This window comes from Chlamydotis macqueenii, chromosome 12 (genome assembly GCF_036417535.1).
Source record: "Chlamydotis macqueenii isolate bChlMac1 chromosome 12, bChlMac1.mat, whole genome shotgun sequence".
Lineage (NCBI taxonomy): Eukaryota > Metazoa > Chordata > Aves > Otidiformes > Otididae > Chlamydotis > Chlamydotis macqueenii.
The window spans coordinates 9,280,588-9,306,675 of NC_141567.1; the positions used below are offsets into that span (position 1 = coordinate 9,280,588).

The following is a 26,088-nucleotide window of genomic DNA, read 5'->3' on the forward strand; positions in this document are numbered from 1 at the left end:
TCAGTTCATTCAGCAGCATTTATAGTCATTTCTCAAAGGCCTCATTTAAGAAGGTTGTATGCTGTCATCCTCTGCACGGTCCGAAGATTGACTTACATTGGGAATTATAAATTTTGAGAATTAAGTGGCTGTTGTTTCATAATTGGTAGCCCCTTCGCAATTAATTTCTTTAATGCTGTAAAGTGCCTATTAGATGATTCACTGCCTGTTGTGACCAAATTCCTTGGAAAGCCTTGTGAAAGAGTTTGCAGATCATTTTAAGTAAGTCAGCACTGTCACTCTTGGAAGTTGTTTTTTCAAGTGCTTCATAGGAAATTACTATCTCAAACCTGGAGTTGGGAAATAGGAAAGCTTTAACTAAAGGCTTAGTCAACTAGCAAGCAAACACTGCTAATCTGAGAGTTCCTATTTGTGAAACAGAGATGGAAAACAGTACACATGTATGTTTTGAAATTATTCCTGTGTTTATAATAGTTACTCCTGTTACACAAGTGAAACAAGCACTGTTAGCAAAGCATCCACATTGTTTCAATCTTTCAACATAACGACCCAGATTTAGTCCATTATAGAAAAAAATAAAACCGGCTGTTAAATATGAGCACGAAGTTAGTGAATAAGCTAGGCTGTGCCTTGTTTTTGAGGCTCATTATAAGATATTATTCACAAAGAAAACTGAACATAGTGTGCATTCACCATATTAAATGACCGCATGGTTCCAGTAACATGCTGCAGAGCAGTACTCATGGAAACGTTCCTGTCCATCTTGGTGTATAATGGAATTTTTGTATCTGCTTTGTCTTCAGCAGCCAAAATTACTGCTATGGGTACTGTATGTGCATGTGAGGTATGTAGGATTGAGCACGACTGAGAAAGATCATCTGATCTGAACCCAGAGATAATGCCTGAATCCCAGAGAAGACAGGTTATTTTGTATGATTTAGAGCATCTGAATAGTACAGAACCAGGCCAGCAGCATCTATGCTCATCCCAGTTTCCTAATTATAACAGTATTTGTTTTCATTTCCTCTAGGAATGACTATACCAGAAGAAGATGCTGATGTGGGACAAGGTAGTAAATACTGCCTTGTGGCAATAGGAAGGCTTCAGGTAATGCCAGTCTTTCCTTATACAAACTGCTTCCAAAAGCAAAATGGTTTCGTTTTAAAGGATTTTTCATATAGTGCAATTTTTTTTTAGTTTTCACAAAGTTCTGGTACTAGACCGTAACGTTTAACCGTTTAACACACCTCCAAAATATAAAGCACCTTGATGTCTGTGTGCAGCCAGTGACTTATTTAGAACATGTTAACAGAGCCAAATGAGAATGTGATTTTGGTGCAAATGTGTACTTAATCCAATAACAGCAGCAAAGATCCTCCTGGAAGATGGGCACCTACAGACTTGCCATTCTCTAGGGTGCATAGTGCTGGGATATTGTAGACAGTGAGAAATGTGGGAGTACAGGTGCTGCAGATGGTAGGTTAAAGTGGCTCCCAAAGCCAGTGATGTGCTGCCTGCTACTCTTTAATTCATTCTGTCTCTCTGGCTAGTCAACTACTTGAAAACCTGTGATTGCAGGAGTTACTGTGAAAATGGTAAAGATAAGGTAGATAAGAGGCATTTCACAGATAATAGCGTTGTTCTCAGTGTGTATTGTATTGTGCATTCAGATGTGATGTCAGTCAAGGGAACTGTGAGAATAAAAATTTTACTTCTTTTTTGTCCAGACGGTTGCAGTCGCTGTATTACATTTTCTTCCTTTGTCCATTGCTGACGAGAGTTCTGAGCAGGAGCTAGACCAGTTGCAGTGAATCTCCTTCACCGCAGCAGGGAGGCTAATTTTTATCTTCCTGGTCTGGGAATTCTGCCATAGGTGAACATGTTTGAGCCTCTTGCATGCTCTCCTGTTGGCCTGCACTCCTTGCCATCTGCTAGGATGGCACCGCTCCTTCTGACAAGGTAGCCTGACCTTTTTGTTAGAGCACAAGTGCCAAACCCATCTTACCTGCAGTGAACAGCCTGCACGTTACTGCAGGTGTTAGCACTTCTGCAGTGTGTCTCTGTTGCGATGGCAGAGCTATGAAAGTGTTGCATGATGGTTTTTTAGGTTAATCATGCTTTTGTAATCAAGGGTAAGATATTCCGCTATTGGAGAGAAGGAAGTTATGGGGATTCCTATGTTACAGCTGCCAAAGAAAGGTGATTTCTGAGAAAGTCACATTAGTGGAGTGTCAAAACATGTTACATTAGAAAAGCCAGCAGTTAGGAACCAAGATGCCTAACTTTAATAAGGTGCCACAAAGTGAGATGAATCCATTTGTGCTTATATCCTTACTATATCCCTCCTCCTTGGGAACTTCAGCTGTATTTGTTTTCCTGCTGTGCTGTTAAGCCTAGGTAGGTGCCGTGGGGTGAGATATTTGCCCTGTGACCTAGACCCAAGACTGTTCTGTGTCATTTATCTGTACTGTTGTTTTATTTATGACTTTCTTCACTAGTTAGCAGTCTGCCAACAGGTTTTGCTCTTTAGTTATGTAATCAAATTTGACTTAAGGTGACTGTTTTGTGGACTAAATGCTGTGGACTTCATTGATCCTAGGTAACCAGCTCTCCAGTGTGCATGGACATGAACGGCATGTCAGTGCCCACTGAGTTCCTGTCCAGGCACAATTCTGATGGAGTCATCACCTTCGTTGACCCCAGGTGCATCAGCGTCATTGGCTACCAGCCCCAGGTCAGTGAGTCACTGGAAATGCAGAGACTGGTTAGAGCTGGTGAAGAAAATTCTATTTGTGCATTAAAAACAAAAGCGGCAAAACATTAAATGTTTGTAGCTGACAACTCACACAATGTGCAGTAAATGCTGTTCATTTTTCTTTGCTGTTTATTCCTCTCTAAAATTTACAGTTTTCCCCTTTGTTATGTGGGATATCTTTTTATACCTTTTGGATCCAATTAGCATTCTAACAGCAAGGTGCTTTAAACCTTGCACGGTTTTCCAGCGAAGACATTTCTGTGATAGAGGGTTAACAGTGCTTGGAGAGAGTTTTAGTCCTCAGATCTTTCCTTCTGCCAATCTATTGAACAGTAAGCAAACATCATTTATGGCATCTATTTTCCTTTAGGCTTCCATCTGCTACTCTGAATAGGAGGCTAGCCACAGAACCGAGTAGAATAGTAAATGAACTCCTGACTACCACAACTCTCTCTTGGATGACTCTCAACAGTTGCAATTTAGAGGCAAAAATATTTTCTTACTCATTTGTTTTTTCCATTTATTTGGATTTTAGGTAGCTTTGTAATAACTTTTTACAAAAATTAGTGGCATAAAATGAGCTGTAGTAGAGGATGTCAGTCTCTTCAAGACACCATTTCACAGATATTTTAAAAAGGACTTAAAATTTGTTTTTAAATATGTATATCTGTATAACAGTACAGATGTAATGTGGGACATGATGCCTACAAACCTTGCTTGTATGATTCATCCGCGATTAACTGAGTAGTCCCATTAGGGGTAAAAGATCTAGTGTCTGCAAGGATTACTTGCAGATCTGCACAGGGATTTCTGTTGTGGTTTGGGTTTTTTTACACAGCTTTATGTTTTATTCCAGGATCTTCTGGGCAAAGACATTTTAGAATTCTGCCATCCTGAAGATCAAAGCCATTTGAGAGAGAGTTTCCAACAGGTGCTGCGTCCTGCTCCTTTTCTTCCACTGTTTATTTATTATTTTTGTTATTATTTTGTTCAGAGAAGTAGCTTTTATTTTACATTTCAAGGTATTTTTTCTGTAATGCAGGAGGAGTGGCGAGATGCGAAACAATTTGTTGATGGCTTAGTAATAAGCTAAGCTGCATAAATTGTACTTAAAACTGCAGCACACGCTGGCTGTATTTTCAGAAATAAGTCACCTAGTTATACATTTTGTTTTCTTTTTACAAAAAATTAAATGAGTGTTCATTGCACAGTTAGAGCTGTTTTGGAGATGCCTGTATAGATGTTAAGTGTGTTAAGTATTTACCTTCCAAGATGGGCTGTTGATTTGGAAGTAGTTACACCCCTCTGTAATGCAAGAATCGAAATGCAGAGAGAAGTAACAAAGTACATATGGAAAGAGTTACTGATTTGGATTGATTTTTACAGTGGGCCACATTTACATCTGCTATATCAAAGGCATATATTTTGTTGTAGAGCTGATTTTTTCAAATTGGTCTGAGACATACAGTAGGAATGCTTTCTCTGAGCCTTCTACTTGTTGCTGGTCTTTTCAGCGCCTTCCCTGCTGCCCTGGAAAGCACAGCATAGTGTGTTTAACTGGTTACTGGGATTCAGTTGATCTAAGTGGTTCCAGATTTTTCTGACAACAGTCTATAGCTCTAACAAGTTTTGTTGATCCATCTTGCCTTGGATGCTGAGATGTATTTTCAGCTGTGAAACATGGATATGAAGTGACTCCTAAAATAATTCTTATAGCCAACTATTTATTCAGGCATGGCATGCAAAAACAGAGCTTGAAAAGCCTCTCTGGGGAAAACAATTAAATGCTGTTCTGTGCCCATAGAATAGATTGTGAAACTGAGGTTATGGTCTCAGCAGAAGTGTTTGAGATAGTGTAAGATATCAGTACTCCAAGCTATTTCTCACACCCCACCTCCCAAGCAGAGACTACCAGCCCCACTGCTGAGCTAGGGGAAATGACTGTGTGAGCGCTCTGCATCCACTTCAATGTCCCTTGGATAGACTGAGTTCGAACAGCAGCTGAAGACTGTATTTGGGATGCCGATTCACAGGCAGGAGCCTGTGAGAGTTAGGTTGAAATAGGTCGTCATCTCTGCCCCACCTTGGTCGGGAACCTACCTGATGGGTAGCTGTCGCCAGGAGTCGGGTCCTACTCCCACTCTTCTCCCTGACGTTCTCCCCACCCTTCCTACTGTCCTGATACTGGCACAGAGGGACTTGCTGGGTAGGCTCGCTAAGGGACTGGTTGCTTTGGTGTGGGACTGGCTTTCAGCTGGTTCAGCTCCCTGAACTTGTGCCTGATCACATCAGTGGCACAAGAACAGCAAGAACACATACGCTGTTTTTCACTGATGCCCAAATGATTGATTCCACTAATTTATCCAAGAGACAATGACAAGAGAGCTGCTGGATAATAGCACGTCAAACACATCTCTGAAGTGATTGCCTGGGGCTCACAAGGGCTAACTAACTAACATTTAAATTAACGACTTGGTCTTCCCTGTGTTCCCTGAGAGCCAGATCAGGCGGTGGGAGGCTGCCAGCATATCCCTGACTCCACTGTCACCATTCACTGTTGGGCATGTGCATAAATGATTTGCTGGATCGGGGACCTACACGATTTGCTTAAGGTCATACAAAAAGACAGCAGGAAAAAAATACACATTAGAAGTGAAAGTTCCTGTTCACTTGACCTGTGTCCAACCTGTGAAAATATTGTGCTGTTTCTTTAGCAGGCAATTCCTCCTTCGGTGTATTTTTCTTCAGTACAGTAGCAGTGTGATTTGGGCTGTTATTTCAATCATGCAATAAAAGACTGAAGAAAACAGTTCAGCTATGCACCAGGTGGTTTTTATTTCCAAAGAATGTAAGAAAGTAAAGGTTAAACATTAACTTTGAAATTTTTTGGGCTGTCTTGTTTTTGTGCACTGTTATAAGACAGTTCAGGATTTTCCCACCAGTGATTTCTATGCTTTATATATTATTATAGAATTAGTGTTTGCTTAATTGAGACTTCAGGACAATAGATCACTGCAGTTTGTTTTATTATTGTTAGTTTGGCCTTAGAAATCTCTTCATTAAAAAGGTAACTGATTTCCAATAAACACTATTTAAAAAAAAAAAAAAAAAACAACCCTGTGAAAATTTGACATTTCTAATTTGCTGACAGTATCAGAACTAGGTTGGTGCATAACAGAGGAGGGAGGGTTTTGCAGTTTTTGGTCAATTGCCAGTATCCACCTCAAAGCTTTTACTTCCTTGGGAAGATAAATTAATTCATCAGGGTGGGAAAATCAGGCCAGAATAAGATAGTCTCAAGGCCAAGATCAACAAATAGAGTTTGGTATCAAAGGATCCAGAATACAGCTATTTGATATCCAGTAAGATGCTATTCAGGCTGGACACTTTTATACAAGCTCTGTGTTTTTTACCCTGGGTGTGGTAGTAGAAAATTGCTGATAAAAGTGTGTTGCTCACTGAACTCAAACTACAAAAGCATTTAAAAAAAAAAAAAAAGAAAAAGAAAAAAAAAAAAGGCATTTACCTCAGTATTATTTTGAACTTTCCTAGGCGTTGCTAAAGTTTTTTGTGTCTTTTATTTGCATTCTTTCCATTTAATCCTGTATTCAGTTGATCAATTTGAAATGCAGAGCTCTGAAAGAAAAAAAACAGGATTGGAGCATTTTTCTTAATCCAATTGCATGTCGATAAAGACAGAGGGTAAATACTGGGATTTGTACTTTTAGAGAATACAGGCTGCAGGTAGCTAATTAAAAATGAATTCCAGTGGATAAGGATTAAGGATCCACAACGAGATGTGGCCTTTATTTACAATAGACCTTCCTTTTCCTTCCCCGAGGCACCTCTGAGATAGCTTGGTGGGAAAGCAATAAAAAATAAACACAGATAGGCCAGGTAAGTGCCAGCTGAAAGACTTGAAACCATGTAAGTTTCCTTCTGACTTAAACCAAGATTGTTAGACAACACATAAAATGTGGTTACAGTGCCAGGGTGCAAGTATTGTTTTGAGCATACTTCTTTAGCTGGCTGCTCCTTAATTCTCACTTGGTGCCCAGCTATTGACTTCAGCAAAACTTCAGCTACCAAAACCAGAGTTTGAACTGAGTGTTGACAGACATCTGAATTCTTAGTTATAAACAAATAGGCTGTCCAAGCAACCAATTTGCTCTCTGTTTTCATTAATACTATTAAAATGGACAGTGGCTTCTTGGTGTTCTCTCCATTCAAACATTGGCTCACTCTTTCTGCTTTTGAAAGCCAGAAGCCAGTGTTTCTTGGTAGCACTTTGCCACCCTATGGTGTCTTGAAAAAAAAAACCAAAACAAACAAAACGCCATCATGTTTATTCTAAATGTTGATGCTGATGTGTGATTTGGTGTATCACATACATGAATTGTATAGCTGGGTACCCAAGCAGGAGAGCAGATAGTCAGCCTCAAAATGTTTTTTTTCTTGTGGGTTTTTGTTTCAGCTGCAATGTTTGGTTTACTGTTTACATATAAATATTTAAAGATCCTCAGTTTGGTTTCTGTCAATCTCTCGATAAGCATTCCATGTTAAAACCTTCTTAAAGCTTTCCTGTTGGGATAACAGCACAACCTGTTGGTTGTACTGAATCTGTATTCTTCTTACATGCAGGATGGAAAATGGCATTTTTATACAACAAAGTGTGAGTTTCACTCTAAAGGAAATAGCTGCAAACATGAATCAGATTTCGCTTACTCTCTTCAAATTAAGAATCTCCCTGCTGTGTCCATAGCTTTCTGTAATTCAAGTTTAAAACACACCAGTTACTGCTGTTCACTATTCATTTGCACAGCAGGTAGCAATCTCCTTTTATTAACCTTTCCAAATGGTTTTGCAGGTTGTGAAACTGAAAGGTCAAGTCCTGTCTGTGATGTATCGTTTTCGTACCAAAAACCGGGAATGGATGCTGATCAGAACCAGCAGCTTCACGTTTCAGAATCCTTATTCGGATGAGATTGAATACATCATCTGCACCAACACTAATGTAAAGTATGTGCCTTTCCAGATGCTCACGTACATGGTTTTGAAAGAATTTAAGCACTGCTTTTTCCTGTAAAGCGCATTCCAATTTTTTGGTAGCCTGTTTCTAGGTATATTTATTTCTCTGTAACAGGGTTTTTCTGCATCATGAGGTCTCACAGTGTAGCTGTTTCTCTGTGTCGTTATCCTGCAGTGCTTCTAGGGCATGGCTGCACTGGGGGAGAAACGTCACTTCTCTGTTTTGTCATTAGATAAGCCCATTGATCTCAGTTCAGGCTGCCTTAAACTAGCACAGACCAGCTGTCCTGATACTGGAGGGAAGTTAGCCTGATTCCTAAGCCAAAGAGAAAATTGTGTGTCTGTGTTCATTGTGATCATACCATTCTGTAATCCTGAGCATCTTCTCCGTGGGCTGCGTATGCTCTTACGGCTGTGAAAGCTGGCAAAATCATTTCCTAGTAGGCTTGAGTGGGAGGGGTTCCTGATACTCCGTTAAGATCTGGTGGAATATCCCCAACTATGGGGACCCCTTATCTTAAGAAGGGAATTAAATCATCCTGTCTTTAAATTAGTATTTTTAAAAATCTGTCATTGGACCCCCCCTAGGAGGAGGGGACCGTAGGAGTATAGTGCAGGTTCAACACTGAGCAGAGGAGCTTTTGGAGCCTCCCGAGTTCTGAGCCAGTAACTGCAGAAGCTAATCTGGCCTTGATAAAGCCATTGCTATATAGTGTGGGGTCTTTTTATAAATATTCCTTCTTCCCAATTTAAACTTAGGCTGTTTCTAAAACAAAATTTGCTTCTGGTCTAACCAAAGATTCTTTGCCAGGTTTTTAGCTGGGAGGAAATTACTGGTTTTAAGATCTCAACCTGTCAGACTTTATAATGGAAATACTGAAGAAGCAGTCTTCTAGTGGAGATGCATGCTGAGAGCTTGCAAAACCAAACCCCTGGGACTTCGGCATTTCAACTTAGAAGTCTAGTAGGTGTCCCTGAGTGTTCCTTAACTTGCTCCTTTGGACTTGACACATACCTGAGCTAGAAGGGCTGTGCTTTCACTCACTTGAAAGCCAGCATCACAATTGTTTTGCTTAGGTTTTTTCTGCATACCCAAAAAGTTGGGCCTAAACAACCGAATAATTAAGCTCATTGAAAACAAGCAAATGTGTCTTGAAATCAGACAGCTAAATATTTCCCTGTCTGCACTGTGCATCAAAATAGATACTTCCAGATTTCTGCTGGCCCGTATTTCTTTTCCAAATAATTTGTGTATGCAAAAACAGGCCTGCACAATAAAAAGTGACTTCTGAAGTCTGTCCCAGGCTGGCTTAATTGTGCTTTGATCCTATGAGTCCACAGATCAAAAAGTGGGGCTGTAGACTTACATTGTGTTGACTCTGTGAATGTTTTTTTCCGAGCCTCCACTATACTGTTCAGCTTGGCATCGCAGTGCTTGCTGTGATGAGTAGGGCTGCGCCAGATTCTAGCTCTTGTTATATCTCTCTTATTAGGTTTGAATAACAACCCAGAAATGCTGGCCTAATATGGAAGTTGTCTGCTGCTACTTTGACAGAGGATGTTCCGTCTTTCCTGTCGTGTTGAAAAAGTTCTGGTCTTATGGCAAGATACAGCCCATTCTACATCTGCTTTTGAATAGTAGAAAGAATGCATTATTCAAACTGTTTTCTGTTTTCCCCCTGTTCTCTCCCACTTCTCAGACGGATTTCCAAAGAGGACTTACTGTAATGTACTGCTGTTCCTGCCTGATCCTGGATTTTTTTTTTTTTTTAACATCTAGGGTCATGTTTTGACTTCCAGTTTCCTAGATGCCCTGGGGAGTTGTACGTCATCGTAACTGTTGATTTCCGCCTCCTCATTATGCGCCTGCTGGAACTGGTTGTTCAGCACCAACCCCAGTGTTTGTGGCCATCTTAATGTGTCAGTGGAGGTATCAGATGCTCTGGGTCCAGCAAAGTGCTTCTCATGGACACCAGGCAGGCTGCCTTCCACTGTGCAGCCTTCCACTGTAGGCTGTTCTGCACAGAGACAAGTTTTGTCTGGCGCTGATATAACCTAGCCAGCTCCATGAAATACAGGTTTGAGGGAGTTAAAAATTCAGCATGAAATTGTAAAGATGATGTAGCCAAAAGATCTAGGTTTAAATCAGTTTTTAACTTCAGAGAGTTTAAAGCCACAGTACACACATCTGTATCTGTTAACGGAGTAGTTCTCGAGTTGGTCGGTGAACGGCGTTTTCCCAAAAGACTGTAGAGGGCAGTGGTGGTTCCAGTTGTGGAGGGATGAATTGATTTTTGTTGGTGGTGGTGGTGGTTTGGTTTGTTTGTTTGGTTTAGTTTCTTTTCTTCTTTTTTTTTAAATAAGGATACTCCTTTGGAGCTTCAAACAGTCAACTTTCCAAACTTGCTTTTGGTGTGCAGAAGCATAATGAAGCATTAGGTTCAAATGTTCACTTAGTTCCTTGCAAAAAAAAAAAAAAAAGAAAACTTCTCTCAGTTTCGCTTGGGTGTAGTAATCCAAGAGAAACTTCCTGGAGAAGTGAAGCATTTAACGTTTTGCATTTGTGCTGGGTTTGGCTGGAAAGATGAGTCCTCCGCTTGACTGCATCTTCCTGTGTAGCTGGGACTGTTTGATTTCCAAAAAGAAATAATAATTGTGATCATCGTTTATTTAACGTACACATAGAGCAGCGTTTGAATAAAATAATCTGTCATGATGACAGATAAAACTATATAAAAGTCTTTTGAGAGAGAGAGAAGAAAGATATTTTTCTGACCTTTGCAGAAATCCTGATGTTTCATTTTTGTAAGCCCCAAATTCCTATGTTGCACTGTGTGCATTTATGAATCCTACAGCTGTCCTGAGTCTCATGATTCTTGTCTCAGGGAGAGCTGGCACAGGTCACTGCTAGAAGCAGCCTGTTGGGTGAATCAGCCCACACTGGTGGGAGAGATGCTTTCTGTTTTGGATTCTCATGGGCCAAAATACTAAAGAGGTCAACTATTCTGATAAAATTCCAGTCTATGGTCGTGGTGCTAAAGACTGGCTTTTTCATGATCGCCGTGCCACCTGTGGGCTATCTGATGTGTCAAGGCCAGTGTAAGACAGACCCTTTCACAGGTGTGACACTGAAACTGTAGGCTAAAAGAGGGAGATTTTGAGAGTTTCTGAAAGAGGATTTTACAATGGCAGCCCCAAGGCTTTTATTACTCCCGTCTTGTCCAGACAAGACACAGGAAGCATCTGTGCCTGTATTACATTAAATAGCTTCATAGGAATACAGTAGTATTGTTTCTCTCCCACCATAGAGACTGTTAATTTTAAAGTTCAAATCCTTTTTTGGTTACTCTGATGCCTGGAAAAGGAACAGGTGACTTCAGTGTTCATTGACAGAGATTAATTCAGCTGAAATCCCCTCCAGTGTCAAAGAAACTTTCACAGAATCTTCCCTTTTCCTCCAAATACGTTTACTGAAGTAAATTTGAATTAACTATCAAAACCTTCAGATTTGCTCAACCATTCCTTGTTCAAGCCAAGGGCTTTACCAGTTTTGTACCAAACCTGTGGGTGAGCCAGGAATTCCTGCGGGACAGGCAGAGTCCTCTGTTGACCCAGACAATACCTTACTTGCTGTATTGGGTATCCTGTAGAGCCAGGAAACTTCTCTTTCATTTACTCCTTTTGAAGCTGTGAAACTGAAATCGAAACCAAGGATAGTTTGGGTTTTGATTTCAAAGACAGAAGGCAGTTTGAGTTTTGCCCGAACTGATAATAATCCTTTGTTCTGTATCATCCCTACAAGTACAGTTTAGCAGTTGGGTAACTGAAGGGACCTTCATGTGCTGGCTGTTTGGTCAAGAGGGCTGGTTAGATGGCAACGTCTGAAGCAACCATGACAACAGCACTCCCTGGTCAGCTGGTCCATGAGTTGTTCCACAGTTTCTTTCAGGTTTCAAGCATCTCTTTGACTGTTTATGCAATAGCAACAAAAGACAGCAGAAGATGCTAACCTGGCCTGGCATTTCAGTCTTAATTAAGTGCAGCATAGCTTGCACAGAGTTCAGTGAAGATACACTTAAGTATTTGTTTTTCATAGGAAATGGATTTGGGAGGTTGTTCCCAAAGTTCAGTGCTGCTAACACATTCTGGTATTTATATTGTACTGCAGCTTAACGAGTATTAGAGATGAAAGGTAGAGAAGGGCAAAGGAGCACTAAGTTAGAGAAGTGCCTACAAAACAAATAACTAGTAAGTATGCTGTTTTGTTTGGCTCATTTGTATGTATATGGCTGAATCAAGAAAACATACTTTATACGGAACAGAAGAGACCTAATGTGCTGTTTATTGACACACACACCAAGTCGCTGGTAATAAAAGCAAATGAAACAGTGTAATTAGCTTTCACGTTAACAACAGGATTCAGGGGGTGCTTATTGTCCACAGGGTGGTATTTAGAAAAACTTCCCCATAGATTTGCCATGATTAAATTACCTCCCATCGTTCTCTTGGAAAAGTATGCGTTTTATGCTTGCGAACAAAGAATTTCTTTGCATTCCAGGGGTAATTTTTAGGAATTTTCTGTTTGCTAAAATTGTGTTGAAGATCCATGGCGCTCTGATGACCTGGAAGACTGACTCTTTTTTGCACATTACCCATAGGAAAAAAGTGATTCTATGAATTATGTGTTCTTACACCGTAAGGCTAACATAAGGCTTTTGGCCATCTACTCCAACCTTCTGTTTGTTGCAAGTCTCAGATTTTTATCCAATTTGCCCTGAAGCCTTAGAAGCTGGTGTCTGAGCAAAGTGTCTTCTGAAAAGCATCAAGGGATGGAAAAATCTGATACGTCAGTAGCTTGTTTGAGTAGTCCCTCACATTCCCATCAGTTTGTGCCTAATTTGTCATTTAACTTTGTCTGCAAGATTGTCTCTCAATCCCTTGACATTTGGATCTATCTAGTTCAAAACTGAAAAGAAGATTTGGATAAAGATCTAAAATTCAAGCCAGTGGCCAAAAATATATCCTAATTTTCCAGAATTTCAAATCCATGATCTTGCTATTTTGCAAAATCTCATCATGTTATAGTGTTTCTGTGAGGGAAAGCCCAGGTGGTGTGTAATTCCTGTCCATTAGGTGATTTTTTTTCCTTCAGAAAGCGGCCAGAAACACACAGAATCAGTGACCACTGTCAAGTATCATTTGCAAGTATCAAGCTTTGTTTTTTGGGGGTTTTTTTTGGGGTTTTTTTTTTTGGGGGGGGTCAGTCCAACTCCAGTCTCACCCTAATCTCTGATCTTTGGCATAATTGGGGGGGGGGGGGGGGGGTTTATATCATCTTTGCTAACTGAGCAGAGAGCCTTACAGAGACAGTATGCTAGCTGCGCATCCTCAAGCCAGAAGTAATGTTGCTAATTTTGATGAAGTGACAGAAAGTAACTGTTAATGGAAAGTGCAAAACATTCAGATAATGTCACAGCTGCTGAGGTTTTTTGTCATTACACAGGCAGTCTTCCTTGAGATGCTGCAATGCCAGCAAACTCCCAGCTTCACCCTAGAGGCTGGTTCAGTGCCCTTCGTGGGACTGGCCCGTGCCAGAGCAAGGGACTCTGCCTTCTCCATGGCAGCGATGCTTCTTCAGACAAGGGCCACGGCGAAGCCTTTCCTTTTTACAGGGAAATCTCAAGCTGTTCCTGTATCAGCCGGCCTGTTGAGTGCAAGCTGCTGTCAGCACAAAGTTGTGAAGTGAAGGTGATGCTTTGGCCATGCTGTTCAGGGCTGTTCCTCATCAGGCTCCAGCCTGGGCACAGCTCAAACCCAGCGCTGTGCTGGCAAGGTCACGTGGCTCTCACGCTCTGCTGTCCCAGCTCGGCCATGGGACAAAGCTGGGTTTGTCTGTCGGCAAACAATCACACAAACCTATGCTCAGAGAAGTGAGATTCCTAATGACCCAACGTGCGGATGGTGTGAGTCCAAACAAGAAATCATAAATTCACATTTTAATGGTAAAATTCTGGTCTTAATGCATCAGTAACACTTTTGCCTGTCTTTTCAAAAGGATTGGGGTTTATTTCTGATAAACGCTACTGCATAGTGGTTTTTTGTGCAGAAGTTGTTTTGTTACAGTAACTTCAAAATTTCTAATAGCAACAATTAACATAACTGTCTCTGATTTGTTTTTAAATTAGGAATTTGTGTCCTTTCAAAATTAAGAAAAAAAAAACAAGTGAAGAAATGGATTCAGAAGATCAATGTGCTAGATTTACTAAAACTATATAAAAGATCTGTACCTTTTAATAAATAGGCAATATTTGCACATGTAGAGTGTGACTGTGCCTGACTTAGCACCACTTGCATGCTGTCCCTACAGGTCACCTGTCAGTTAATCCTCACGACTTCCAATGATTTTATCTGTTGATACTGGCTAATTGTCGTAGTTAAGTAACAGCACCTGACACTGAGCAAAAATCAAATGCATTTCAAGGATCTGCAGAGTTTTCAACACTAAAGTTCTTCATTCTGGCATATGCCCCCCAGTGTTTCTTGGCTATGGCAGTTTCTTTTGAAGTATTTTTTTAGTTGCTGCTGCACATCTAATTTTTTCCTAAATTTATATAAATGGATTAAGGCTATTATTTCCAGTGATTTTTATCTCATTTTAAAAACTGATATTTTTTGTTCCATTCTGATTAGCTTGAAAAGGAGACTTGTGTTTTCTCTAGCATTTGTTTGATTTTATGTAATGTCTTCATTTTATACAGTAGCACAAGCAATTTATTTCTGGACGTTCACTGCTTTAAAAGCTTTCAAAAATTGAATAGAATCTGGACCTGGATCCTAAGCAGAGTAGAACCAAAGCATCTTAAATAGGTTTTACTACAAAAAAGGATTTCTGTGCAGTTCTTTCTAACTCAGCAGGTTGGTGCATTTGGTCTGGCATGCTTCAGACAGCTTTGATCAGTTTTTCTTATTGACTGGCATAATTCTGTGTTCATGCTAGTGGAGGTTTCCTGTTTACTTCTGTAGGATCAGTGAAGAGGTCTGGTATATTCATCGTTAACATGAGGAAGACATTCTTGATGTCTTAATAGTGAATTCTTAAATCCTTTATAAGGAGGTTGCATTCCATCCTCCATCACTTACCCACTTACATTTCTATGCTGTTACAGTAAAACTCTTCATATGCCCTATGACATTCCTGTGGTGAGGCTTTCTCAGTGAGAAAGCTTTAAAAACAGATGAATCTCACAGGAAAGGATTTACTAAATAATCTGAGAGACATTTCACTCGGAGTATAAACTAGGAGACCATCGCTGTTCCTTTTTGTATCTTAATTGGTTTTTGTAATGAAGTAATTTTGTCTCCTTTGCAGACAACTTCAGCAACAGCAAGCAGAACTTGAAGTACATCAAAGAGATGGGCTGTCATCCTATGACTTATCTCAGGTGAAACTTCACAAGTTTTTATTTTTGTGCCTCCGAACTTTTAAACCTAAAGCAATGGCAGATTTCAGCAAAATTAAAAATACATTGTGACTGTGCCTGAATTCCCTTTTGGCAAATATGATGGAGGGAATTACCTTCCTCTATGTATCTCAACAGGTGCCTGTTCCAAGTATACCAGCTAACGTTCACGAGGGTGGAAAAGCTGTGGAAAAGCCTGATGCTATCTTCTCCCAAGAGAGAGATCCTAGATTTGCTGAGATGTTTGCTGGAATAACTGCTTGTAAGTGAATGTCTCTGATATTTAATTTTTAATACTGCATTAAGCTTTGTTACATCATGTGGAGCACAACTTTGAGAGAATTAAGAGAAACTACAATGTGGCAGGGAAATTTCCAAGCAGTGTTAGTCTTCAGGACATTTCCTAGAATTTCCCTTCAGTTGATATTTCCCTTGAAGATGATGAGGAGTAAATTCAAGGAGGGTAGGCCAGCTTTCGTATCACCAGAGCCACTAGCACCCTAAGCAGTGCTTGTAGATACTAAAGGTACTGAGCAGAACTTGTCGTTTCTAAGCAGATATTTTCTTTCTTAAACAGCAGTTGTGAGTTCATCTCTCTAAATAGACATGGATTAAGAAAATTACCATGTAGCGTTAAGATAGGGCTGCAGTTTTTTTATCAAACCGCCAGCTTTTGCATTGATCCTTTGAGGCATATGCTACCTTGAAGTGTAATAATATACTTGTTTTCTGGTCAGTTGAGGTATCTCCAGTCACGTTACCTGTCTGTGAGTCCTTGCTCTTTTCCCCACAACTTTTTGACTTGTTGGTAAGTTCTTACAAGAGTGATAGGAGTCTCAGAAATAGTATGTTCTCCAAAATTTTGTGAAAACTACTGTGAGGACAAAGAGTCCTTACTGAGTGCCCTCACTGAGGGATTTCCCAGCCCTTTTCCAAGAGGTAGCAGGCAACTTGTCAGACAGATGTAGCTGACTCTAACTCCAACCTATGCTGCCTGTTGCCCTAACAGACAGAAGTCATTGAGAAGGCTGGCAGCTGAAGAGGTCATCCGAAATATATCTGTAGGAAAAGAGGCTCATTAATTCCACTGCTCGTGGAAGAACTCATTAATTGTTTATTGTTCTTAACTGTCCTCAATGAAAAAGAGAAGTTTTTACATTTGTTTTAAATAAATCAATGTGCAAGTGTCACGCAGTGCGTGAAGGAAACAGCCCACAGGGTTTGACTCCAGGGGTGTTGGGAGATGACCTCACTGCGTTGGTTTCTTATGCCTGGCTTGGCCTTTAGGCACTGTAACTGCAGGATAGACTTGATATTCTGTCCTCCTGTTGCTGAGACTTCTCTGTTATTCCTGTTCATCCTTGTCTGTGTACTCTAACAGCGAAGTCAACAGCTGAGGCCATAAAAGGGGTCCATTAGAAGGTAGCAAGATTCCAGCGTTAAACACCAGAATATGTTTTTCCAGGCAAGAACATCTTGCTTTTTGGCTGCCTTATTGGCTCTTTTTCAGGCAGCTCTCAACTGTTTGTGAGGAGGGGTTTAGGGCTAAGGGTCCAGCAGGCTGTGAGATAGCTGGGAGGTTATGTTCTTGGAAATGCCATTTCTCTTTTCATTCTTATCAACTTACAGGCTATGCTTTTTTTGGGACACGGACCCTATCTGAGTTTCTCATGGGAGCTGTGATCAAGGTCTTCTCTGAATGGTAAAAAGAGATGGTTCACAGTTAGAGATGAGGCACGCTGTCCAAAACCAATATTGACAAACCTGCATGCTGCCTGCAAGGCATTTGCATTATGTTGATACCCAGTCTCCTTCTCTGCTACATTCTGTACAAATACAAGTTTGACATAAGGAGATTGTTACCATAATTGCATGCAGTGGCTAGACATAATTAAAAAACAAAAATGAGGAGAAGAAGCAAGTGCCTTGAGGCACAGGATGGTGCCATTTTTACGGAGATCTTCGTTCTGGGTCCTACTGGGAGAAGGGCATATCATTGGCCAGTAAAGTGATGGGGTTTAAAGAGAAACAGATCTAAGGATGCAGGTAAAACACCAGAACACAATAGATTTTTTTAGTGCTCTACTGAAGGTGAGAGCAGAGTAGTGGTGTGTAAAGTCCTGAGCAGGAATATGTCTGGGAGAGATGTGGGACAGTTCCAGAGGTTAAAGAGCATTCGGTGTAACTCAGGAAAGAGATCTTAAAGCAGATTTAGCTGCTTGCTAAATTTAGTTTAGCCATTCCCTTTGTCTTGGCCTCATCCTGTGGCACAGACCCCGGTAGCTGTCATGGCAACTCTGCTCCACTTGAGGAATTCCAGTTCATTTAGAGCACTGTCAATTTTGCTGGTGAGTTGTTCTCAAAGATCTAAAGTACCCGCAGGATTTTGGCACAGCCTGTTCCAACCCTGAGAATTTGGTGTCTCTCTAAAGGGTGGCCTTAGAAAATGGGATGTCACATGCAAGAATGACATTACTGCAAAAAAAGGCAAAATCATTTGTCCTTCTCAGAGATATCCCAACCAATTCTCAGTTCTTCCTACTACATACGCAACCTGCTCTAGACTCTGTCCCCCTACTTTTTTTTTTTTCCTCCTTATGTGAGAGTGCAGGTTTGCAGCCCAGACTTGGTGTCTGTGCTGGGCAATTTGTAGCCAGTGAGGAATTTCTACAAATTTCTACTTTACAGAGGAAAAGCAATGACAGCTTGCATCAGTGGCATATGTTCTCCTTCTCAGAGGCTCCTGGGAGGTAATTTGAAGTGACTTTTTTTCTTTGGGAAAGCGAGCTTAGATTCTTTTAAGGAACATAACATAAGAACTTAGCTAACAGAGAAGAGTTGGTGTGTGTTGGAGGCCTTTGGTGAGCCATACTCATAAGGTCTCCAAAAACTAGGCAGAACTAACAAATACTTGTATTACTTGAGAGTTGAGTGGGCCTTGTGTCCAGGCAATCGTCTTGTGAAATGAGTGTCAATCTGAAAAGAGCAAAGGGGAAAATAAGCAAGAGTAACTCTGGGCCTGTCAGAGGTGTGTAGCAACAGATGATTGCAAAGCCATCAGCGAGCTGTGTGGTGTTTTGCGCTTGGAGGGGAAGATGAGGACACTGAATAAATGGTGTTGGAGCAGACTTTAAGAAAAGTAGTAGTAGTGAGTTTTCCCTGGGCTTTGGTATAATCCAGTGCCAGAAGATTAAATTAAGGGACCAAATGGCACTGTTCACCCAATCTCGTTTCGTTCAATTAGAGATTGGTCTCCAGTTGCCACATTAAGAGTAGACTATAAAAGTTAATGGCATCTCCATGTGTGTGTTATTCACTACGCCATTCTGTCTTACACCCCACTGGGATACTTGAATCCTATTTCATGGCTCCCTCAAGCCACATACAGGACAGCAAAATCCATAAGAGACCAGCGTTTTGCCTTGCTGCAGCTCAGGTGTGTAAGTCTTGCAGACACTCAAAAGCGAAGTGCCTCCAGCCACCCATCAGACTGAAATGCAGGCTGTAGGATCACCCAGGTTGGCAGGTGCTCACGCTGAGATCTGCAGGCACCCCACCAGGCTGCCTGGGAGAGTTGGGTACTCCTTTCCAGCTGTCCTGGAGGGAAGCAGGCTGTCAGCTGGTTAGGACAGGGGCTTTTTGATGCCTTTCCTTGGGACGTTTAACCCAGCGAGGTGTGGGCCCTCAGCTGCTGCCTCGGTGCAAAGAGGCTGCAATAACAGCAGGAGCTCTGGGAGGCTTCTTCCGGAGCTGGAAATGTACCCTCACCTGAGGCCATCCCCAGGTAGGCCACAGAGGTGCATGTGTGTCAGACCAGGCTTGTTTCATGTGACACTCCTCCAGGTAGACTCTCCCATCTTTTGTTCCCCTTTCCAATCTGTAGCTGGAACTCATGCACCCATCACTCCCTGCTGCAGACACAGCCGCTCTGTCTCCTGTTCCCCCTGCTCCTGAGGAGCTTCCAGTGGGTACGGAGAAGGTCTGGGCTGTGTGACTGGAGGGCACATAGCAGTGTTCTGTTCGTGCAAACAATAGCATTAATGAGGTACATCCTGAAAGGGGGTATGAAGTAGACACAAACCAGCTGTGTCTCTTGTTTCATACTAAATTGTCATATAGCCCTTCTGTGTCATTCTTAATGTGTTCCACAGGGCTGCTTCTTAAAGCTTTAAGAAGGAAAGAAAAAATCCCTGCTGCGTATAGACATTGCAATTCTCATTAATTAATTTTGCCTTCATTTTTCTCATCCCCTAAACTTTTCTTTCTGTGATTTGTTTTTCTTTTGTAGCAGATAAAAAAATGATGGCCTCGGCATCCACAGCGGGAAACCAGCAGCTTTACTCCCAGGGGAGCCCGTTTCAGCCAGGACATTCAGGAAAGACTTTCAGGTACTGTAGTCCAGATCCTGAACGTATCGGCTTCTGTCTGATAGAGGGAGACAGTGCCCCTTTGATCTAGTGAAAACAAAACCAACCTAAGGTGCAAGGGCTTTCTTTACATCAAAGAACTTCGCTTTGTGTACACTTCACTCCTGCAACACTTAGGCTGGGCTTACAAGCTGACGTGATTTGGATATCTCTGTTAAAAAATAGGGGCTGGTAAGTAGATAGTTGTTGCCATGATGATGTAATTGGAAAAAAGCTAGGAAGCAGCAACAGATCATGAAGGGAAATAAATCTGAGAGGTGATGGGGCAGGCTCAGAGATCTGAGGAACATTCAACCAAGCTATGAACGTGCAAAGAATTGTTTTGCACTTACAGCTGTCAGTACTTCTGCAGGCTGCGTTGAAGGGCATCAGCGTGAACCCCTTAGTAAAGGGAACAGAGGGGTGCTTCATCCATAGACCCTGGTGAGAACTGGAACATAGGCGTGAATTGTTTTCTAAGGCACCTTCCAAATACACATCAGGTGGTGCTCCAGCATTTTTCAAGGCATTTTTGAGTTATTCATGCTGTTGCCTACCAGCTGGCAATACAGATTTGGCTAATCTGAAGTTTAAGTGTTTGCCTGCATTTCCAGTCACTTTTTGAGACTGTGGTAGCAGTGATTATATTTTCATACTACTGTTCTGGGACTGTGATACTGAAGTTTCATTCTCCTGTTTTAGACCAACCAAGGTTGTGAAAGTAAAGGAACAGCCATTCAGAGGCTGTCAGTTCCAAGAATTAGAAAACATCTGCAAATGATAATTTTATTTAAATCAATGTGTTCTTAAAGTTATAATTGCTAATAACCTCAGTGGGGAGAAATAAAATCCCCTTGTGTGTGTTTTGTCAAATTAAAGCCAAGAATATGGTTTTAATGGGGGGGGATATGACAGTAAATTAAAATGATTTTTAGTTGGATATTGTATATTACTGGATGGTTGACTTGTCATCTTGGGGTTTGGCGTATGTTTTGTTCGTTTCCTTTGTTAATTCCTGATGTTTAACTATAGCTTTTTTTCCTACTGCTCTTCTATTACATCAAGTAATGACACATAGAATCATAGAATGGTTTGGGGTGGTAAGGACTTTAAAGATCTTCTAGTTCGAAATCCCCTGTCACAGGCAGGGACACCTTCACTAGACCAGGTCACTCAAAGCCCCATCCAACCTGTCCTTGAACACTTCCAGGGATGGGGCATCCATAACTTCTCTGGGCAACCTCACCACCACATTCTTCCTTATATCTAATTTAAACCTACCTTCTTTCAGTTTAAAGCCATTACCCTTTGCCCTATCACTATATGCCCTTGTCAAAAGTCCTTCCTTAGTTTTCTTGTAGGCCCCCTTTAAGTACTGGAAGGCTGCTCTCAGGTCTCCCCGGAGCCTTCTCTTCTCCAGACTGAACAAGCCTCAACTCTCTCAGCCTGTCCTCATAGGAGAGGTGCTCCAGCCCTCTGATCATCTTCGTGGCCTCCTCCGGACTCTCTCCAGCAGGTGCATGTCTTCCTTGTGCGGGGGCTGCAGAGCTGGACGCATTTCTCCAGGTGGGGTCTCACGAGAGCAGAGGGGGAGAATCCCCTCCCTCAACCTGTTGGCCACGCTTCTTTTGATGCAGCCCAGGATGCAGTTGGCTTTCTGGGCTGCAAGCGCACATTCCCGGCTCAGGTTGAGCTTCTCATCAACCAACACCCCCAAGTGGTCCTCCTTATGGAGAAGGAGCTGCTCTCGATCCATCAGTCACATCTGTCAGCATTTCCACCCTCTATGAACTGTCTTTCCTGACTGCTCTCCAGGCTGGTCAATTCAGTTACTGAGGCTGAGCTACTTTTAGGCACTATTTTGCAGGCTCCTGATTTCAAAGAATATATTCCAGATACAGTTCAAACCCCTTAGACCATGGGACTTGCCAGTCAGCTGGCAGGGTGTTGGCGGTAGGGCCAGCTCTCCCCAGTAGCTGTTGTGCACTTCTGAGTTCAGCCAGATTTAGATGGACTTTCTGGTTCGTATTTCCTTCTTTGGATACTCTGTAGTAAGAAAAAAAAATTAAAATAAAAATAAAGCTAAAAAAAAATTAAAAACAAACTCTACAGAGAAATTCTAAACACCTTATTTGCTCTTAGGCAGTTTAAGAAAGGCAGAATAAGAACTCCCATATTCAAATGCCTGCCACGTTTTGCTTCCCACTCTGGGGGGGATTTTGTCGGTCTTCTCAGAGGATCCAGAGTCCTGCATCCTCTCTGCTCAGGCGTATTTACTTTTCCCAATCTGTTTTCTTTTTTCTCTGTAAAATGATTGTGAAAATAGACATTAGGGCAGGGATTGGAGAAAAGAGGAAGCTGTTTCAGTTGATGCACAAAGGCATCTTTATATGTTGTGTCTTCTTTTGTATTCATTTATGTATTTATATTTAACATGTAAAATAATAAATATATATTTTTGTATATATATAAAAAATAAAGTACTTCAAAGTAGCATCTTTTTGTGCATCTTCATATAGGGTGGCATTTAAACAAATGCTTAAATACTGTTTGAATACTCTCTGCAAGCAGATTTTTTTAATGCATTACATACTAAACTAGTATGGAGAGAAGTGTTCGTGCACCATGTGTAAGACTGATTTTATTCTTGCAAGTCATTTCAAAGAGATTATAGAAGTCTAATTCAAAATAATTTTACCCTCTGCGCCTCTTTGAACTGATATTTTACAATGCCAATGCACCAAGAATATATCCTAAAAATGAGGTTTCTGTTCCTTTAGTTCATCTGTGGTACACGTGCCTGGTGTGAACGACATCCAGTCTTCTTCATCAACGGGCCAGAATCTGACACAGATATCTCGCCAGCTAAATCAGAGTCAGGTTGCCTGGACAGGAAATCGCCCGCCGTTTCCAGGACAGGTATTGATTAAAGGTGTTTTATTTTCATGGTCATTAAACATCTGCAATCTCTGTGCTTTTTACAAAAGAATTAATAAATTGTGATTTAACGTACTTTGTCATTATCATTTGTGGTTGGAGAGAAATCAGTTTCCCCACTTCTGTTCCTTGGCAGATTATAGTAATTTGGGACAGCTGCCCCATGCATAACTGTGTTTAGTTTGTCATAGTGTTTGTGGAAGTCACTATGCTGACATAAACCCCAGTGAAAGCTCTCGGTTCTGCACTTTTTCTTCTATGTGCACTGAATGAAATAAAAGAGGACAGCTCTTAGGCTTTAGTATTAAGCTTGAGAATTAAGTCTTTCTTGGATTAAGACCTTGCACCCAGTGATGTTACCCAAAGTTAGCATTGTTATCAGAAAGGGGCGCGTAGAAATCCAGGCATGAATTCAGAGGAGAGGCTGCTTAGCCTGTTGCCCCGTTAACACTGCCCAGTTGTGTTGTGTGCTGGAAGAAACAGCACAGCCCTCCATCAGATGCCCCATGCTTGACAGTCTTAGCCCAGAAATCACCTCTTGTTCTTTGTAACAATTAAAAAAACTGTTTTGAAACTCTATTAAAGACAAATAATATGAAATAATCACATTTGATCTATCATTAATGCTGCTCTTAATCACTCTTGACTTTCCATTGTTCGGTAGGCTAGAATGGCATGTTGGGGTGAGCACTAAAGAATTTTTCAGTAACTGAATTATTTCCACATAAAACACTGATTCTTCCCAGCCCTCAGTGTGCTGTGGTTATTCTGTCACACCTGTATACCTGTTACTGCAATCCAGTCATAACATAAGGGGTTTTTTTTTTAATTCTACAGAGGATACTAAAAATTACTTTAAAAAAAAAAAATTACTGATCTCTCTTACTATCTGAATTCTGTCCAAGTCAGAGTTTGTATGGGAGTGTAGGGAAACTGGAATCCATTCATCCATCATAAGTAAAGTAAAATAGAGTTAAGCCTTGCGTAAGTGACACATCATACACCCACTGTCACTGTGGAAAGCTTTAGAAATGTACGATTTCTTAGCTTGGAACTTCAGCTATTAAGCTGAAGGCTTAATAGCATCTTCATCATGTTGTATGTCTGTTGGGATCTGTTTTCTTCCCCCAGCTCCCCTGCATTTGCCCAAGAAGATAGCTTCACTTGAGTGCATTGATTGCCAGTAACAGTGCACATCGTTAGAAGTATCCAGAGATGTAATCACCTTTCATTTCTATTTGTGGAATTGGTTAGGCAGTGAGTTTTTATTGGAACTGCTGGGTTTGTTCATAATGCGGGAAATGGTTTATAAGTAGATTCTGTCTGTAGCATTACACGTTACTGTAGCACATGACTTGGGATGAGACACTTCACCTCCCTTGGTCTCAGTGTATGTTGTCTCTGTCTCAAAGCAGTCTTGCGGTGTTTAATCATCTGTGTATTTTGTGTGATCATTTGGAGATCCTATGATGAAGCCATTATGTAGATGAAAATGATAGCAAGGTGTTTTTTAATACCCTTGAATTAATTCAGCTGCTTAGTTAAAAGCAAAGTTAGACTGCTTCTTCCCTCATCCCAGGGCTGGTGATTCACATTCCCTCCCAAGCTTTTTACAAGGCAAAACAACTTTGCTGCCTGTACTTCTTAGGGAGAGGAAGCAACTCATTAGCTTTGAAACTTCTTTGACCATTTATCCCCAAGCACTGGAGAGACTGGTCATCTGAGAACTGCATATATTCTGCAAGACATTCAGATAACAGTGACTTTACTGTGGCACTGCAAAATCAAAACACCTGGCAAATAAAGGTGGATTCTTTATACCTGTTCAGTTTGAATTAATCCTTGTAATAGAGGTGAAGAAAGTAATGGTTTTCCAAAAAGCTCTGATATTGAGTACAGGTGAGTTAATCAGCAGGAGAGCTGTAAGTGTTGGTTTATAGTCTGTTGTGTTCCTTATGCAGCCATAAGTTGTCTTTGACAGAAATGAAATATGGCTGAGACAGGAATAACGTGCCTGTTTGCATCTGCAGAATTTATGAAGTCTTTACATTGTTAAAAATGAGTCTGCTGTGCTGTTCCTCAACAATAAAACTCATTCCTTTCTTTTACCCCTTATTCCTCAGCAAATTCCATCTCAGTCTGGCAAGGCTCAGTCATCTCCCTTTGGGATTGGAACAAGTCACACCTACCCAGCCGATCCATCATCATACAGCCCCCTTTCCAGCCCAGCCACCTCTTCTCCAAGTGGGAATGCCTACTCCAGCTTAGCAAACCGAAGTACGGGGTTTGGTAAGTTTTAAATGACATAACACAAAAACGCACTTAAAAATGAAACTCTCCAGCATTAACTTCACTAGAAATTCTCCACCCTGTTATTTTGGTGAGTTGGTTGTGAAGCCCGGGGTGAAAGGGGTTTGTTTTCTCCCATTGAGCAGAGTGGACTGAGATCTTGTGCTTTAATGGCATAAATTTACATTGTTTTCATTTTTCAACTTCCCTGACTGGTGTCCTCTTGCCCAGAGGTGGCTGGAGGTGGGATTTTTTGTACCCACACTGCCACTAACCTAATCAGAGTAGGTGCCGTGTTTTGAAATGGTTTTCTTTTCCTATTACGTGCTCATTTAGTGGCTTTCAGACCATGACCCAGTGGTTGACTCCTTGATAAGTTTTCTGCCCTCTACCAGCGGAATAATGTTCAAGAGTTAAAAAAATTTTAATCCATCAGTGATAAACATGCGTGGAGTCCATGAAAAATATTGCTGACTGATAACATTGTGCAATTCCAAAAAGCATAGGTAGCAGCACGCTAACATGTGCCATCTTTCTGTTATCCCTTGAGAATAAAATTGGCAGAGAACTGTTGCAGATCAGCCTCACGGAGTGCAAACCTGCACTGCGTTGCCTAGAAAAAGTGCATTGAAATGGAGCTCTTCTCACAGAGCTTATTCATGCCTCCATTTCCACCAGCCTTTGTACATTTGTTTATGAGAGCGCCTTGCATTTCAGGCCTAAGCTACTTGGCAAGAACCCTTTCACCTAATGAGAAACATTTCCTGACCTACATCAGTTTGGATACTATTAATAACACAGCTTTCACAGAGACAAATGTCTTGAACCTCCGGCTGGCAGTAACCATTTTGCTGAAAAGAAGCATCATTTGCCTCACTGAGTTAATTTCAGTGTATTGTTCCAAAAAAGAAAAAAAGAAAAAAACACAACAAACTTGCAGCTTTCTTTTAAAGGGTAACTTAGATGGATTTTGTTTTGGCCCATGAAATGGCTACAGGGTTTCTGAGTCAGCAGACTTATTGGTTGTGGTAATGTCGGTCAGGGAAGCGCTGTAATTATCTACTTCAGATGTGACAGAGATATGTCACTACAATCTGTTTACTCTCCTGTAAAATCTTCATTTTATCTGTTTTGCATGATTTAGCTGGTAGCCAAGAAGATTGGATTAAGCACGTGTTTCCGTATTTTCTGAAGCCGTTGCTATGGGTAGTGA

General features: G+C 41.1%; 1 protein-coding gene across 3 annotated transcripts in view; it reads left to right on the forward strand.

The window, feature by feature from the left end:
* The window catches only part of ARNT2 (aryl hydrocarbon receptor nuclear translocator 2), a 105,337-nt gene that overhangs the window by 70,834 nt on the left and 8,415 nt on the right, over window positions 1-26,088 (forward strand). For all 3 annotated transcript variants that reach the window (XM_086757381.1, XM_086757383.1, XM_086757382.1), the window contains 9 exons: window positions 1,031-1,107; window positions 2,600-2,734; window positions 3,612-3,686; window positions 7,623-7,774; window positions 15,153-15,225; window positions 15,382-15,505; window positions 19,532-19,631; window positions 22,430-22,568; window positions 24,710-24,875. In XM_086757381.1, coding sequence (XP_086613507.1) covers window positions 1,031-1,107; window positions 2,600-2,734; window positions 3,612-3,686; window positions 7,623-7,774; window positions 15,153-15,225; window positions 15,382-15,505; window positions 19,532-19,631; window positions 22,430-22,568; window positions 24,710-24,875 — 1,041 coding nt within the window. The remainder of the gene's footprint in view (window positions 1-1,030; window positions 1,108-2,599; window positions 2,735-3,611; window positions 3,687-7,622; window positions 7,775-15,152; window positions 15,226-15,381; window positions 15,506-19,531; window positions 19,632-22,429; window positions 22,569-24,709; window positions 24,876-26,088) is intronic.